Raw genomic sequence first — 15,058 nt, 5'->3', positions numbered from 1 at the left:
TCCCTATTCTTAGGTGAATGTGTGAGGTGAATGTACTTAAATTCAGTTTACACATAAAGGTTTAGTCCTTGAGTGGTTGGTCCTTGATGCTCTCTGAGCTAGCTTGTTTGCTTGCAAACGTTTCATTACCCAACTAAGTAACATCATCAGGGCTAAGTCAATGTTTAGTCCTTGACTCTCCCTGGCCACAAAAGCCTATTTAATAGTGGAAGGCCATATTGTAGCCATAAAACGTGTACTATACCTTCATTTTGATTTATCAAAAGCATAAACACTTCACCACAGTAAAGCATATTGGTTCTTATAGTCTGGCCAATTAATTACTTTAAATATTATTACTATAAATAGACAGATCTATCTTCAGTTCCTTGAATTTCTTCATCCCCCCCCCCCCCCCGATGGATAGCTCCATATTCTTTAGGAATAGGAATAGGATTAATTTCAAACTGTACTAGATACAAAGAATCCTAAGAAATAAAACAAAGGGCCAATTGAATGTATATAATGTTACATGTGAAACATGTAACAAATGTGACCTTTTTTTTTCTTTTTGTTTTTTCCCTCCCCAGATATAAATCGTAAATTTGTAGCAAATAAGACATTTTCTGATGAACCATTAATCATGGAGTAAGTATGTGCTCATTGTGAGATTTTTTTAAAGAGTGAAATTATAGGTTGAAAATTATAGGTTAAAAAAGGATGCGGTGGCTCAGTGGCTAAGATGCTGAGCTTGTCAATCGAAAGGTCGGCAGTTCGAATCCATAGTACCGCGTAACGGGGGTGATCTCTGTTACTTGTCCCAGCTTCTGCCAACCTAGCAGTTCGAAAGCATGTAAAAAATGCAAGTAGAAAAATAGGGACCACCTTTGGTGGGAAGGTAACAGCGTTCCGTGCGCCTTTGGCATTGAGTCATGCTGGCCACATGACCACGGAAACGTCTTTGGACAGCACTGGCTCTTCCGTTTGAAACAGAGATGAGCACTGCCCCCTAGAGTTGGGAACGATCAGCACATACATGCAAGGGGAACCTTTTACCTTTAAGTATATGCCTATTGTGAGATTTTTTTAAAGAGTGAAATTATAGGTTGATACCATTTATATCTGATTTTATTTTAAAAAATAAAAGCGATTGGATAAAATTGGTTGTGTAACTTGAATATCCCACTTTTTGTTCTTATTGTTTTCCTGTTGCTGCTGAAGTTTCAATGGTGATTTAATTCCTGACATCTTTGGAGTTACCAGTGAATCAAAAAGGCCAGAAATACTAATTGGCAGGTAAGCTAATTTCTTCATTATTGTTGTATCCTAAGAGTTTGCTGCAAGTCCTTGACTTACAACAGTTTAGTGGCCATTCGGAGTTACAAATGGCACTGAAAAAAGTGACTTATGACCGTTTTTTACACTTACATCCTTTGCAGCATCACATGATCAAAATTCAGACCTTTGGCAACTGGCTCATATTTATGACGGTTGAAGGGTCCCGGGGTCACGCAAAAGGATCCCCTTTTGCAACCTTCTGACAAGCAAAGGCAATGGGGAAGCCAGATTTCACTTAAAATGGTCAAAGCTCACTTAACAACTGTCTTGCCGAGCAACAGAAATTTTGGGTTCAAATTATAGTTGTATCTTGAGGAATACCAGTACAATATTTCTGTAACACCTCTCACTGTGAGTTGTGTATTTTTACGGAACCGAACTTTGGCTATATACATTAGTAGTGTACCATACCTTTAAAAAAATGAATTGTTGCAAGGCATTTGTTAGCTATGGTTCATTTTACGCATAGTCCTCGATTTAAAACCACATTTGGGACTACAAATTCTGCTGCTAAGCAAAGCAGTTAATAAATAAGTCATATCCCTTTTGCCATCTGGTCATCAGATTAGATTAGATTTACAGAGTTGGAAGGGACCTTGTAGGTCATCTAGTCCAACCCTCTGCCCAAGTAGGAAAACCTACACCACTTCTGACAAATGGCAGTCCCCCCCCCCCAGGACTTTTTAACCGTCGTAAATAGACGCTGGTTGCCAAGCCCCCAAACTTTGATCATGTGACCATGGGAACGCTGCAGTGGTCATAAGAGGTTATAAGTCACTTTTTTCAGTGCCCGTTGTGACTTTGAACAAACGGCTGTAGGTCAAGGACTCCCTGTTTCTTTGAAGATTTCATTCTTAACCTGTAACGAAAGGAGGGGAAGAAAGCCTCTTGCTACTACATTTGCTAGTCACAGTTGCATTAAAAAAAAATTCACTTGAGCAAAAAAAAAAAAAACCCTGTTTCTCGGTTAATTTTAAATCAGCTAAATGTTTTTAAAATTACTAACTGCGCAGCTTTCTCAGTATTAGAAATGTGGAGGGATGCAAATGTGGAGGGAGGGAACCGTGTATCATGTCCTTTTTTTTTTATGCACGCGTGCAGTTAATTTATTTATACCCACCCAGAGAACTGCCATCTTCAGCCAAGGGATTGCACGTTTACAGATAATCAATACGAGAGCTCACCAACTTCAAAAGTAAAATGGTTTATTGTGAAGTGTTTTGCACTCCCCCCCACCCCCCGTGGGGTTTTTTAGCAGTTCTGTCAAGACAAGCACATCATCACACTTAGAGAAGTCAATCAGATTATTCTCCTGTTTCCATAGAAACAGCCCAGCAATTTTCTAACTTGTGTCCCGTCCCATTCCTTCCCCCCAGGCACCTAACTCTTTTAATTAAGCAACATGTTTGGTATCCTTAACTTTCGTTAAATAAAAAAAAAAAAAGATTCAGTCATTTAGGTAAACAAGGAAGTAAATTAAGACTGTCTGATATTTGGAAGACACAAATTCTGATAGTTGGTATGTAGGAGTCTGCAGTCTGCATATGTGCAGGAATTTTCCTATCTTGGATGGCAAACCTCAGATAAGGAAGGTTACTTGCATGTAGGCACCAGGAAATGGCATTAGAAGATAAGACCCTAACTCTGTAAATAAGAGGAATAGGAGGAGAGGAAGTGGGATGTGTGTTAGATTTTAATTATAGCTAAATATTATAAGTGCTTAAGCAAAGCAGTATTGATTAACCTATGATTTAAGTTACCTGGAAGATTCTGTGAGCCAATGATATGCTGCCAAGTACGCTGTAACTTGAAAGTAACAAACTATATAATGTCACTATGTAAGGCAATAAAGTTACCACATATTTCCTCAACCTCTCTGTGTGTGGTCATTTACAACATTGGTATAGGTTGGATTTTGTCCCACAAATCTGTTTTGTGGCATTTTCTTTGACAGGACAAATGAGTAGCGTAAAAAGCAGCGGTTTTGTTTTAGAAATCACGTTGTGTGGTGTAAGTATGGTTGGGCCTACTTTTCAGAGAGGCGGGGGGTATCAGTGGACCATTAAGGTAATTTTCTGTCTTACCGAAATTATTCCATAAAATCTGTGACTTTACAGAACAAAGCCTGCAAATTGCTCTGGGGTTATACCACAGCAGTTACAACCTTGCATGAATTTTGTTAGAAGATTTTAGCACCGTTCGGAACCGTTAAGAAAAAACAAAAACACCTCCCTATTCTTAGTTCTCTTCCTAACAAATGAAATACGTTTTAACAGTCATGCACGTGGTGAGACAAAATCCAATTTCCCTTAAGGTGTTGAGCCACAAATTACCTGGCTGGTATATTTTGCAAAACAGCTAGCAATACTGTGAAGTATCTGTATTTCTTTTTTTTTTTTCTTCTTTTTTTCCCGCGATGGAACAAAATGTGCGAGCAAAACATTTTTAATCGCCTGAACCGATGGCACTAGCTTTTCTCTAAATTTAAATCAACTTTCAAATAGCTCAGGTACAGAAATCAAATTCCATTGATGTCTTAATCAACAGAGGAGACTTAGTTGAAAAGCAAGACTCAAGGGAATAAGCATCTTAAGCCAAATCTTCTTAAAGAATACTTGATCATTGAATGAACTGGTCAGAGGTTTAGCCAGCATAGCAATTTCAATTAAATGTATTTTAATCATCAGCTTAAAAAGAAAAAAAAAACTTTGAGGCAAATGACTTGGTTTATTCATAATTTTCCCCTTGTTTGTTATTGCTAACAGTTGTCTTACTAACACAATTTTAATTATTCTTTGAAGACTTTCATTGGGTCTTCTTGTATCTATATGCAGTTCAACCTATTTCAAGTTACCCCTTCAAAAGTAAATTATTACAGAGTTGTTTGCCAGTGGAATTCTCCGTACAGGTGGTTTTCAACTTACGACCACAATTGAGCCCAAAATTTCTGTTGCTAAGTGAAACATACGTTAAGTGAATTTTGTCCCATTTTACGACCTTTCTTGCCACCGTTAAGTGAATCGCCGCGGTTATTAAGTGAGTCACACGGTGGTTCAGTGAATCTGGTTTCCCGATTGACTTTGCTTCTCCGAAGGTCGCAAAGAGGAATCACGTCACCCCGGGACTCTGCAACTGTGCACTATGTCTGAATTTTGATCATGTGGCCATGGGGATGCTGCAACGGCCATAAGTGTGAAAAATGGTCATAAGTCCCTTTTTTCAGGGCTGTTGTAACTTCGAACAGTCACTCAACGAACAGTTGTATGTCAAGGACTATGTCAGCGTTCCAGAAAAACCCCAACTCCAAGTAAAGACACGAAAGCAAACATTTCTCCAAAGTTCTCTTTACTAGAATAGGCAAACTGGCACATCTGGGAAAACCCGAATCTGAAAAGCCCAGGCTTTACTTCAGTAAGTCAAAGCTCCCAAAACCATCCTCTTTCCCCCCCCACAGTCGATCACATGCTCCAATCAACCTCCGTTCCATCTCAATCCAGCCCCCTGACCACTTCTTCTCCAGATGCTGGATCGCCCTGACCTTGACCAGCAGGAAGAATGCTATTATGTCTACTAACAACCCCTCTCCTTAATCCCCCCTCCTACTTTCCCACACACGAGAAGGTGGCAGCATTGGAGCTTCCGGCCTAATATGGCTTCCAAAGCTGACAGACTACCTGTACTAATTTTTTTAGAAGATGGGAAGATCTTTGAAAACATGCCAGCGAAGGGGCAAATTCGACATATGCAAAAACTGAACCGAAAGAAAAATTCTAACCCCCATTATTTGGCAAAGGGTAAATTGATTCAAATTTGAAACGTTTCAAGCGCACGACGCCCTGCTTCTAACTTGAAACAGCTGTTCTAAGATTTCAGAAAGTGTTCTGAGCTCAAAATAGCATTGCAAAATCAAGAAATGTGCAATTGGATTATGTATCACAAGTGTCAGAGAGAAGGGCTCCAGCTACTTTGACCTTCTACTCCAAGGTATGATGTTATACCTCTACCTCCCAGAAACTATTTAAGGCAGAATTGCCAGGGCAAGGTTATTGGTTGATGCACCAAAGGTTCATCCTATCCCAATCCAGAGAGAGTGCCATTAAAATTACTGAGAGCAATTTTTGCCAAGTCCCCAAATGTGCTTCTCCGTGTAGCTCGATGACTGGAATTGAGAATCGCAAGGACGGAAGCCTGAATTGGATTCCTAATTTTTACGTTGCAATCCAATCCAGTTAAAAAAATAAACAAACCTATCGATTGAAATTGACGTTTAATCCAACCAGCCTGATTGCCTTGACAACTGATCGCCCGGAGTCGCTTGCCGTGAGTGAGACGGACAGTCTCTCAATTTGATAAAATAAAATAAAAACAACAAGAGATGGCTTTTGTTCTTTACGGAAAACAGGCGTTCAAGGTAATTCGTGTTGTGGCCCGACGGTGGCCAGCAGAGCTGGCCACAGAGTCGGACAGTGAGGAGGTTGGGGAGGAATATGGGCCAGTCCTGGGGGAACTGGGGAAAGCTTGGACGAGGGCTCTGTGTTGGAGGCAGAGAGTGAGCTAGACAGCAGTGAGGCAGAGGAACAGCTGGAGCCCGTTCCCAGCGTGTGCATACACAGAGCTGCCAGAAGACAAGCACAACTAAGAAAGCAGGGTTGACTTGGGAGTAAAGCCACAATATATCATCTTCAGATGGTATTGATAGCAAATATGTTTGGCTCTCATGTAAAAGAAGATCAAAACTTTTTGTTTATTGTCATTTCTGTGGCAATTGGTGAACTATTTTAATCATGTCCTCTGGCCAGACAGACAATGTGTATTTCATTATTCTAATCAGAGTGAGGGACTAATGTTGCATTTTGTACAGCCAAATTTGGCTTAGCCTCTATGAGGGTACCTACTGAGGTTCTTTCTGGTACAGCACTATGCCAATCAAATAATTAGCATTCTGTTTGTTTTTTAATTAATAGCAAAAGAAAATGCAGTAAAGTCAGACTCCCAGATTTTAACTCAACTCATTCCATCTTAGTCGTACAAGCTAGTTCATTTTATAATGAATAGAATAGAATTCTTTATTGGCCAAGTATGATTGGACACACAAGGAATCTGTCTTTGGTGCATACGCTCTCATTGTACATAAAAGAAAAGATACATTCATCAAGAATCATAAGGTACAACACTTAATGATAGTCATAGGGAAACAGTCAATATAAACCTTAAGGATACCAGCAACAACAATATAATGCACAGTGTCTCTTACTTGCTTAATTTAAACTTTTTTTAAAAAAAAAGCATTGGTCTTATAACTATGTATGTGAAGAACCTCACCAAATGCACATCAGCTGTTAATTTTCAAAATGTTACTTCTCAGGAATTTAACATGGCACCAAATGCCGGATGCAGAACATGCAATGTTGAAGCCTCATTCCCACGCATTCATCGATATGAATCAGGATTTCACAGCAGGTAAGTCTCCTTGAAACTTTTAAAAAGTTTTCCCCGTGATGTAGACGCAAAACGGCAGCGAATATTAATCGGAGGCACGCAAAACGTTATGAGGGAGGAGTACTTGCCAGCAAGGTCAAAACAATCTGTTACCAGTTCAGAATATTTTGCTCATCTTTGATCTTGAAAAAGTAAAAGAACCTCGGATCTGATTAGTGCTTGAATGGGAGACCGCTCGGAATTTATCAACACTATAGGCTAGAAAGGGTTTTGTGTGTTTTCTTCTCGGAAGAAGGCAATGGCAAAAAAACCTTCGATATTGTCCTGCCTTAAAGTCATGGAAAGTTGAGCTCAATTCAAAGTAGATGTTCATCAGTCTTTATTAAGTGTTCCTAAACACGGCAACTTCAAGGCATATGGACTTTAAATCTCAGAATTTCACCGTCACCTGGGAGCTGAAGTCTACCTACCTGGACATGACTGCCCATAATGCAGTGTGCGCGCTTCTCACATGCACACGTGACCCCCCCTCCCCCACCCCACCCTGCGCATGCACACACGGGTGGGATTCAAAAATTTTAGCAACCGGTTCTCTGCCCGTTTGCTGGGCAGGCATGGGTGTGGCCTAGTCAGCCTTTTGCACCATGATGGGGGAGCATTTTTGCCCCTCCCAGGCTCCGGAGGTTTTTCTTGAGCCTCTGGGAGGGCGAAAACAGCCTTTCCCAGGCTCCGGAGGCCGGAAATGGGCCCAAACTTCCCAAACATCCGGGTGGCCCGTTTTTTGCTCTCCCCAGCCTCCAGAGGTTTTCCTTAAGCTTCCAGGAGGGCGAAAACAGCCTCCCCTGGGCTCCAGAGGCTCTCCGGATGCCAGAAACACACCCGTTTCTGAATTTCCAGGACGCCTGTTTTTCGCCCTCCCCAGGCTCCGTACGGGCCCTGCACTGACCTGGCATCCAAAACGGGCTGCATGGAGCCTTCTGGGAGGCTACTGGGCCCAAAAATGGGCCGTAGGGAGGACTGCACCACCACCACCCCCGTGCTCCCCTCTGCACATGCGCGCGTGATTCCTGCCCTCCCCGCATATGCGCACACAACCTCTGCACATGCCCGCACGTCTCCCACATGCGCCCCGCCCCCTGCGCATCCCAAAAATCAGTTGGCCGGCAGGAGGCACACGCGCATGCACAGTGGAACTGACTGGGTGACGGCTCGTGTGCCCACAGAGAAGGCGCTGCGTGCCAGCTGTGGCACGTTTGCCATAGTTTCGCCATCACGGTGCTATGCTATGCATACCATGATAGAGTTGCTTGGTTGTTAGATAGGCGGCTGCGTAAATATGAGAAATAAATAAATAGCTGTACTCTGCTGATTTGGGTTTCTCTCACATGGGCCTGGCTTAGGGGTTAATTTAATTCTTTGGCCTCCTGTTGCAGTTACATCACGATTCTCTTGCCTCAAATAACATCGCCCCCCCCTTTTTTTTTAAGCATCAACTTTCAAAACGGTGGGCAGAAACGATTTTACGCTTGTCATATCAATATCCTAAATTATAATTAAAAATGGACAGTATCTACCTTTTTTCCCCCCCGATTTCCAATACCCCGAGTTGATCCAAACAGCGGAATGTTAATAATTTTTTAACACCGCGCCAACGTTGTTGCATCGAAACAATACAACGTGTCAAGATTCATAACAACATCGTCAAAAGGGAATAAAAAATAAAATAAAAAAGGAGAGGCAGTTTGTTGATTCCAATTGACACGAGTATCTATGACTGTATGTTATTCCATTTAATTTCACTGCAGGCGTTAAATTCTGCATCTCCACTCAGGCACCTCTCTCTCTTTCTCTTTCTGAAGGCATTTTTAATCTCAAAAACATTGCCGGCTTTTGCACTTTGCTCCATGATATCGGGGATTTTTCTTTTGATTAGTGGAAAACGAAGGGAGATCACAGATCTCATCCGATTGATCACAAGAGTTCTTGCATTATCCCCCTCTGTAGGCTCCTCGTGTCTTGTTGATTTCCCTTCACCTTTTCCCATCTTGGTGGTGATTATGATTATTAAGAGTGTGATTCTCCCAGGTTCTTTCATCTTCCAGCTTTAAAAAAAAAAAAACTGTCTTGGTTTTTATTTTGTTTTTTCTCCCCTCGCTTTTTTGTTCTGGGTCTGTTTGAATGTCTCCTTTGATTTAGTTTTGGCTGTCTTACCTCTCTTGTACATTTCACGTTTTTAATCCTGATTTATTTATTTTTTCTTCAGCGTGTAAAGAACACGCAACCCGGCTCGCCTACTCGGTGATATCACAAGCAATGAATCAATACGATTCTATTGATTATAATGGGTCAGATTATGGCAGAGAGATAAATACAATGACTGAAATGGCTTGGGGGGTGAATAAGAAAAGTGGGATTGGAGGAAAGAAATTGTTTGAAAGATCAAAGGCAAAGCTAGGAAGGGGGGAGCAAATGCCAGGTTGTCCTACATAGAGAGAATGTTTTCTTTCTTTCTTTTGCAAATGGGCCCAAAATAATAAAAGCAGCTAAACTGTTTTTGATAGCGACATTATTAAAACAGATTTAAAGTATGTATGGAAAAAAGGAGGTGAGGGGAATCATTTTTACTCGCAACATTTTTATGCCAAGTTCCCGGGGAGGGGGGGGGAAGGTTTCCTTAATGTATTTCAAACTGCTGTTTTACCACCCACTTTCCTGACTGGTATATTTACTTAGCTGAGATCTAAAGAGCTGTTTCTGTAGTCCTTCCAATCTGTTTTGGAATTGTATTGGTTATTTAATAAAAATTATGCATGTAATGTATTTTTGGGAATAAGAACATCTGTTGTTAAGAAAATGAACATGTTGAGACACTTGGAAGTAACTTTCTTCAATCTGAGCCTTATCTTTTTCTATGATACATCTATTCCCAATACAGTATATGGCCTAGATTTGGCAATACTGGACAATATTGGACCAAAATTCTTTGGCTTAAAATATATTCCTGAAGCCATAGAATATTTTTTCTTTGTTTGACATTTCTATCATTTTTTGTATTTCACTATCCTATGTTATCTCTTTTCCATTATCTGTCCATTTGCCCATCTGTCTGTCACCTATCAGCCAGCCAATATCGTATCTGTCTGTCTGTCACCTATCATCTATTATCCATCCATCATCCATCCTTTATCTATCTATCTATCATCTATCTATCTATCTATCTATCTATCTATCTATCTATCTATCTATCTATCTGTCACCTATCATTTATCTATCATCCATCCATCATCTGTCTCTGTCTGTCTGTCTGTCACCTATCATTTATCTATCATCCATCCATCCATCATCTGTCTGTCTGTCTGTCTGTCACCTATCATTTATATTTCATCCAGCCATCATCTGTCTGTCTGTCTGTCTGTCTGTCTGTCTGTCTGTCTGTCCGTCTATCTATCTATCTATCTATCTATCTATCTATTTCCCCATGTTCTTTGTCTAAGGCACTGTGTATACAGTAATGCTATTTAAGTTAGTTGAGAATCCCTTCAATGAACATTTCAAAATGAAATTGTTGTTAACAATATTGATAGCACAGGTATCTTAAGGGAGCTTTATCCCTTTAGAGTCATTTATCCATCCATCTGGTTTACATGCTGCTCTGATGAGAACCATCTCTGAGCGGCTTACAGGGTTTAATGCAGTAACAGGATTAAAACATAAATTCCATAAAGAAATACATCCAAGCCCTGAGGAACATTCAAATGCAAATGCTTCCCTTGCATGGGGAGGGGGGGGCAGGAGAGGGATGGGGGGGCACAATTTCAATCCAACCCTGAAAGCTCCTTGAAAATATCAGATTTTTCTTCTGCTGTTGCTTCCTTCTCTTCCTTTTCCTTCTCCTTCTCCTCCTCCTTTTGCTTCATCCCTTCCTCCTTTTTCTTCATCTCTTCTTCCTCCTTTTCCTCCTCCTCCTTTCACTTCTTTCTCCTTCATCTTTTCATTCTCCTCTTCCTCCTCTTTCTCTTTTTCCTTCTCATTTCTTCCTCCTCCTCCTCCCGTTCTCTTCCTTTTCCTTCTCCTCCTCCTTTTGCTTCATCTCCTCCTCCTTTCTTTTCCTCCTCCTCCTCCTTTCACTTCTCTTTCTCCTTCATATTTTCATTCTTCTCTTCCTCCTCTTTCTCTTTTTCCTTCTCTTCTTCCTCCTCCTTCCCTTCTCTTCCTTTTCCTTTTCCTTCTCCTTCTTTTCCTCTTCCTCTTCCTTTCACTTCTCTTTCTCCTCCTTCATCTTTTCCTTCTCCTCCTCCTCTTTCTCCTTTTTCCTTCCCATTTCTTCCTCCTCCCCTTCTCTTCCTTTTCCTTCTCCGTCTCCTCTTCCTTTTCCTTCATCTCTTCCTCCTCCTTATTTTCCTCCTCCTCCTTTTTTCACTTCTCTTTCTCCTCCATCTTTTCATTCTCCTCCTCCTCCTCCTCTTTTTCCTTCTCATTTCTTCCTCCTCCTCCTCCCCCCCCCAAAAAAAAGAATTGGAGCCAATCAGATCTCCAGGCAAATTCCACTTTTGCCTGAAGGAAAATATTGACTGGAGAAAGCCCATCCCAATAATCCATGCAAATAACACTCCCTAGTATGTACATGCTTATTATTATTGACACAGTTTTTCTTAAAAAAAGAAAAAAAAAATGCCTTCAACTCTAATGCTTCTTCATCTTTGATTAATGTCAAGTAATATTGATCTAATCTGCCCCCCTTGGAGAGCATGGTTTACCTACTGTTTCCAGCCCAAGGAATTCAAATGTGGGTTTTTTTTTTTTAACAAAAACAGATTTATAGGTATGTGTTGCTAAAGACATTCACCAAGGTGTTATATATGGATGTTGAGATTAAAAAATGCCAATCTTTTCTTAATAATTGGGAGCTGCCACATATTCTTGAATATGATGTACTCACAGTTTAAACTAATAGACTTCTCCCCTCCACGAATCTGGTATTTTTGCTTCCAATAGAGCCTCATTACATATCTCCAATAGTTTTGGTGTTATTATTTCATCAAATTTTTTGTAAATTTCTCCTGGGAGACCATCCGGGCCTGGTGTTTTGTTATTTTTAAGTTTTGAAATTGCCACTCTTAGTTCTTCAATTGTAATTTCCTTATTTAGCCTTTCTCCCTCCTCCTCTCCTACTAGTAGGGACTCTCCCTCCTGTAAATATTCTTCTCTCTTTTCTATTTGTACGTCCTCCTGTGTAATATTCTGAACATAAGGTTTATAACAGGGGTCTCCAAACTTGGCAACTTTATGACTTGTGGACTTCAACTCCCAGAATTCCTCAGCCAGCAAAGCTGGGACTTGAAGTCCACAAGTCTTAAAGTTGCCAAGTTTGGAGACCCCTGGTTTATAAGGAAGTAGTTTGTGTTCAGAGTTTTGGAACACCGAGTGTATTCTCTCAACATCACTCGTGTTGTTTACTCAACCCGTGGACTAAAAATTCCTTTGTAAGTGTGAGAGAGTGGGGGGTGCCTTTATTGTCAAGCTGTATTTGTGTTCAGATCTTCATTCTCTTCCGTTTTGCTGCATTCCCCCCCCCTTACGTTGACATAGCTTAATTTTGTGATTACCCTGTCTTTAGTCAAAGAAGCAAAGTGGCAATTACATTACTGCAGTCTCTTAGCAGATCCACACACACACACACACCACCGATTACCAATCCTTGTAGAACTAAAACAACACAAGGCATACTCAGAGGGTTCCTTAAGCTTTGAGGGGATGCAAAAAAAAAAGTGGCACATTGGGGGCACCAGGGAAACAATGAAGCTTCAGAGAATCCCATCATAAATTGAGATAGAGAGAGTAGAGCAGGGATGTCAAAACTCGGTTTCATTGAGGGCCGCATCAGGGTTGTGTTTGACCTTGGGGGGACATGGCCAGGGTGAGAATGGGCAGTGGTCACTCGTGTTGGGCACATATGGTGGCCCAAGTGCCCTGCCAGTGAAAAAGGGCTCCTGAGCTCTGTTTCCAGCTGCGATGGCCTCCTGTAGCCCTCTGCCAGCGAAAACGGAGCCCAGGAGGGCCACATGCGGCCCTCACAAGCTCCATTTTCAGCTGCGATAGCCTCTGAAAAATTTAAATTAAATTAAATCAATCTGTTAAAAAAAAAAATGAGGCAAGAAACTTTGCAGACCAAAGAATATCTCGCAGTGCTACATTGGGCATCCAGGTGCTGTCTAAAATCCAAATGTCCCAGGCGAAAGAGAGGGGAATTTCGTAAAAAATTAAGTCAGCTCCTTTTTAAAAAGAAGAAAAAGGAAGGAAGGAAAGGAAAGGAAAGGAAGGAAGGAAAGAAAGAAAGAAAAGAAAGAAAAGAAAGAGAGAGAGAGAGAGAAAGAAAGAGAAAGAAAGAAAAGAAAGAAAGAAAGAAAGAAGAAAGAAAGAAAGAAAGAGAAAAAGAAAATTTTCAAAGTGCCAGTTAATTGCCAAGTTTCCCTGAGCATAGAAAATGCATCTGGAAATGCAATGTATGCATCTCAAAGTTCAGTGACTTAGGCTAAATGGCTTGTAATGATGGAAAATAAGCACACAACTGTCACAATTGATACCTTCTGTTGAAATAAATGAAAGGAACGTGTTGGAGAAAGAAACTGAGTGGCTGACTGCGAAAGGTTTTACCCCACAGCAATTGACCTAGATGCAAGCAAAGTATCTATGTTTCACGTCTTAAGCCACAATCCATGTAGGCATTGTGCAGGGAAGGGAGGGGAGGCTATCCAGGTACTTTGGTTCTTTATTCAGGAGAATATCTGTAGTCCATTCTGCGAAAAGGCATATGAGGGATAATCATTTAGAGAAAAACACAGCAATTGTGTTTCCCTTTGTACTGCAAATTGCCGCCTCCATGCATTCCTTTCTTCTTCGGCTTCTTCCTTTTGGACCATGAATGATAATGTCTTTATTCCACTAAAGAGACAGATTTGTTAGAGAAACATAAGCATAGACGATCTTAAGATGCAGCCAGGCCTACGTGTCATAACGCGCAATATAACTACTGTCTAACCCAGCGGTTCCCAACTGGGGCCCATGCCCCACGGGGGTGGGGCAATTTGATTTTTAATGTGGGCAATTGGAACCTTGTTTAAACCAAGTTAATGGCCTTTTAGGCTTCCTCCACGTGAGGAGAGTTCACTTTTTGAGTAAAGTAAGAATTATATGTCACCAGAGCGGGGGGGGGGGGGGGCAGGCACCGGGATTTTAGAGATGCTTAGGTGGGGCATGGCCAAAAAAAGGTTGGGAACCACTGGTTTAGCCCAAAGGTGTCAAACTCGAGGTCCGTGGGTTGGATCCAGCTGGCGGGGTGCTTAGATCTGGCCTGCAGGGCCGCTCTGGAAACAGCGAAGGACCAGTCTGCAGTGCCTCTGCCAGTGAAAATGGAGCTTAGGAGGGCCTTGCATGCCCCCCCCAGCTCCGTTTTTTGGCTGAAACAGCCTTCTGCAACCCTCTGCCAGCAAAAACGGAGCTCGGGAGGGCTGCTCCATTTTCGTTGGCAGAGCCCTCAGGCCACCACAGGTGCTCCCGACACAAGTGACGTTGAGCTGGCCACGCCTAACCTGGCCACGTTCCCCCTGCCCGCCCGCCCCCCCCCACCCAGGCCAAACACAACTCTTGACGCAGCCCTCAATAAAATCGAGTTTGATAACCCTGGATTAGCCATTTACAAGCCAGCTCCTACTTTCCAATTTATTACAGGGTTGTCTAAAAAAAACAAAGTATGAGACTGCAAATTCATAATTGTATAGAACAAGTGGTTAATTAGGAGCACTTTGTGGCCAGATCCGTGTGACTTTTTAAATTATTCTAAATTTCTGTTCTACATCCATTCCTTCTCTTGGGTAATCCAATTTCAACCTAATTATGGAATTTTCTGCCGTGATTTCGATGGTGCCATTAGGAATATTTTTGATATTCTTGGATTCCTGGATTCCTTTTAAGTTTTTACTAGTAATCGACTTTGGTTTCACTGGTAGGTTTTAATATATTTCACTAATTTCTGCACTAGTGAAGGTTGACTTATTTTGTAATAGTATTCAACTCTTAAGGTTCCTTTTTTTTTTTAATGATTATGATTTCATTAAATTTAATTTTACAAACTGTTCTATATGCCTTTGTCTTCAAATTGTAATAGCCTTCCAATTATTTTGGAAAATACATCAGTCACAGTTGGCATTAATCTTGAAACTTGCCCAAAATGCCATCTGAGGCCTTAACAGTAGTGTTCTTAGCTACCTCTAATGAGAAAAGTGATTATTCTCAACTTTTACAT

The 15,058-nt window shown here is 41.2% G+C and overlaps 1 protein-coding gene across 1 annotated transcript in view; it reads left to right on the top strand.

Annotated features, from left to right (window-relative positions):
• The window catches only part of ITFG1 (integrin alpha FG-GAP repeat containing 1), a 97,652-nt gene that overhangs the window by 4,948 nt on the left and 77,646 nt on the right, over positions 1 to 15,058 (top strand). Inside the window, exons 4-6 of the mRNA XM_070952677.1 lie at positions 570 to 627; positions 1,201 to 1,275; positions 6,683 to 6,777. Coding sequence (XP_070808778.1) covers positions 570 to 627; positions 1,201 to 1,275; positions 6,683 to 6,777 — 228 coding nt within the window. The remainder of the gene's footprint in view (positions 1 to 569; positions 628 to 1,200; positions 1,276 to 6,682; positions 6,778 to 15,058) is intronic.

This window comes from Pituophis catenifer, unplaced genomic scaffold (assembly GCF_029215685.1).
Source record: "Pituophis catenifer annectens isolate HBS135680 unplaced genomic scaffold, rPitCat1.0.hap2 SCAF_13, whole genome shotgun sequence".
Classification (NCBI taxonomy): Eukaryota; Metazoa; Chordata; class Lepidosauria; order Squamata; family Colubridae; genus Pituophis; species Pituophis catenifer.
Note: the sequence above shows the minus strand (reverse complement) of the source record. Positions and strands in the feature narration are given on the sequence as shown.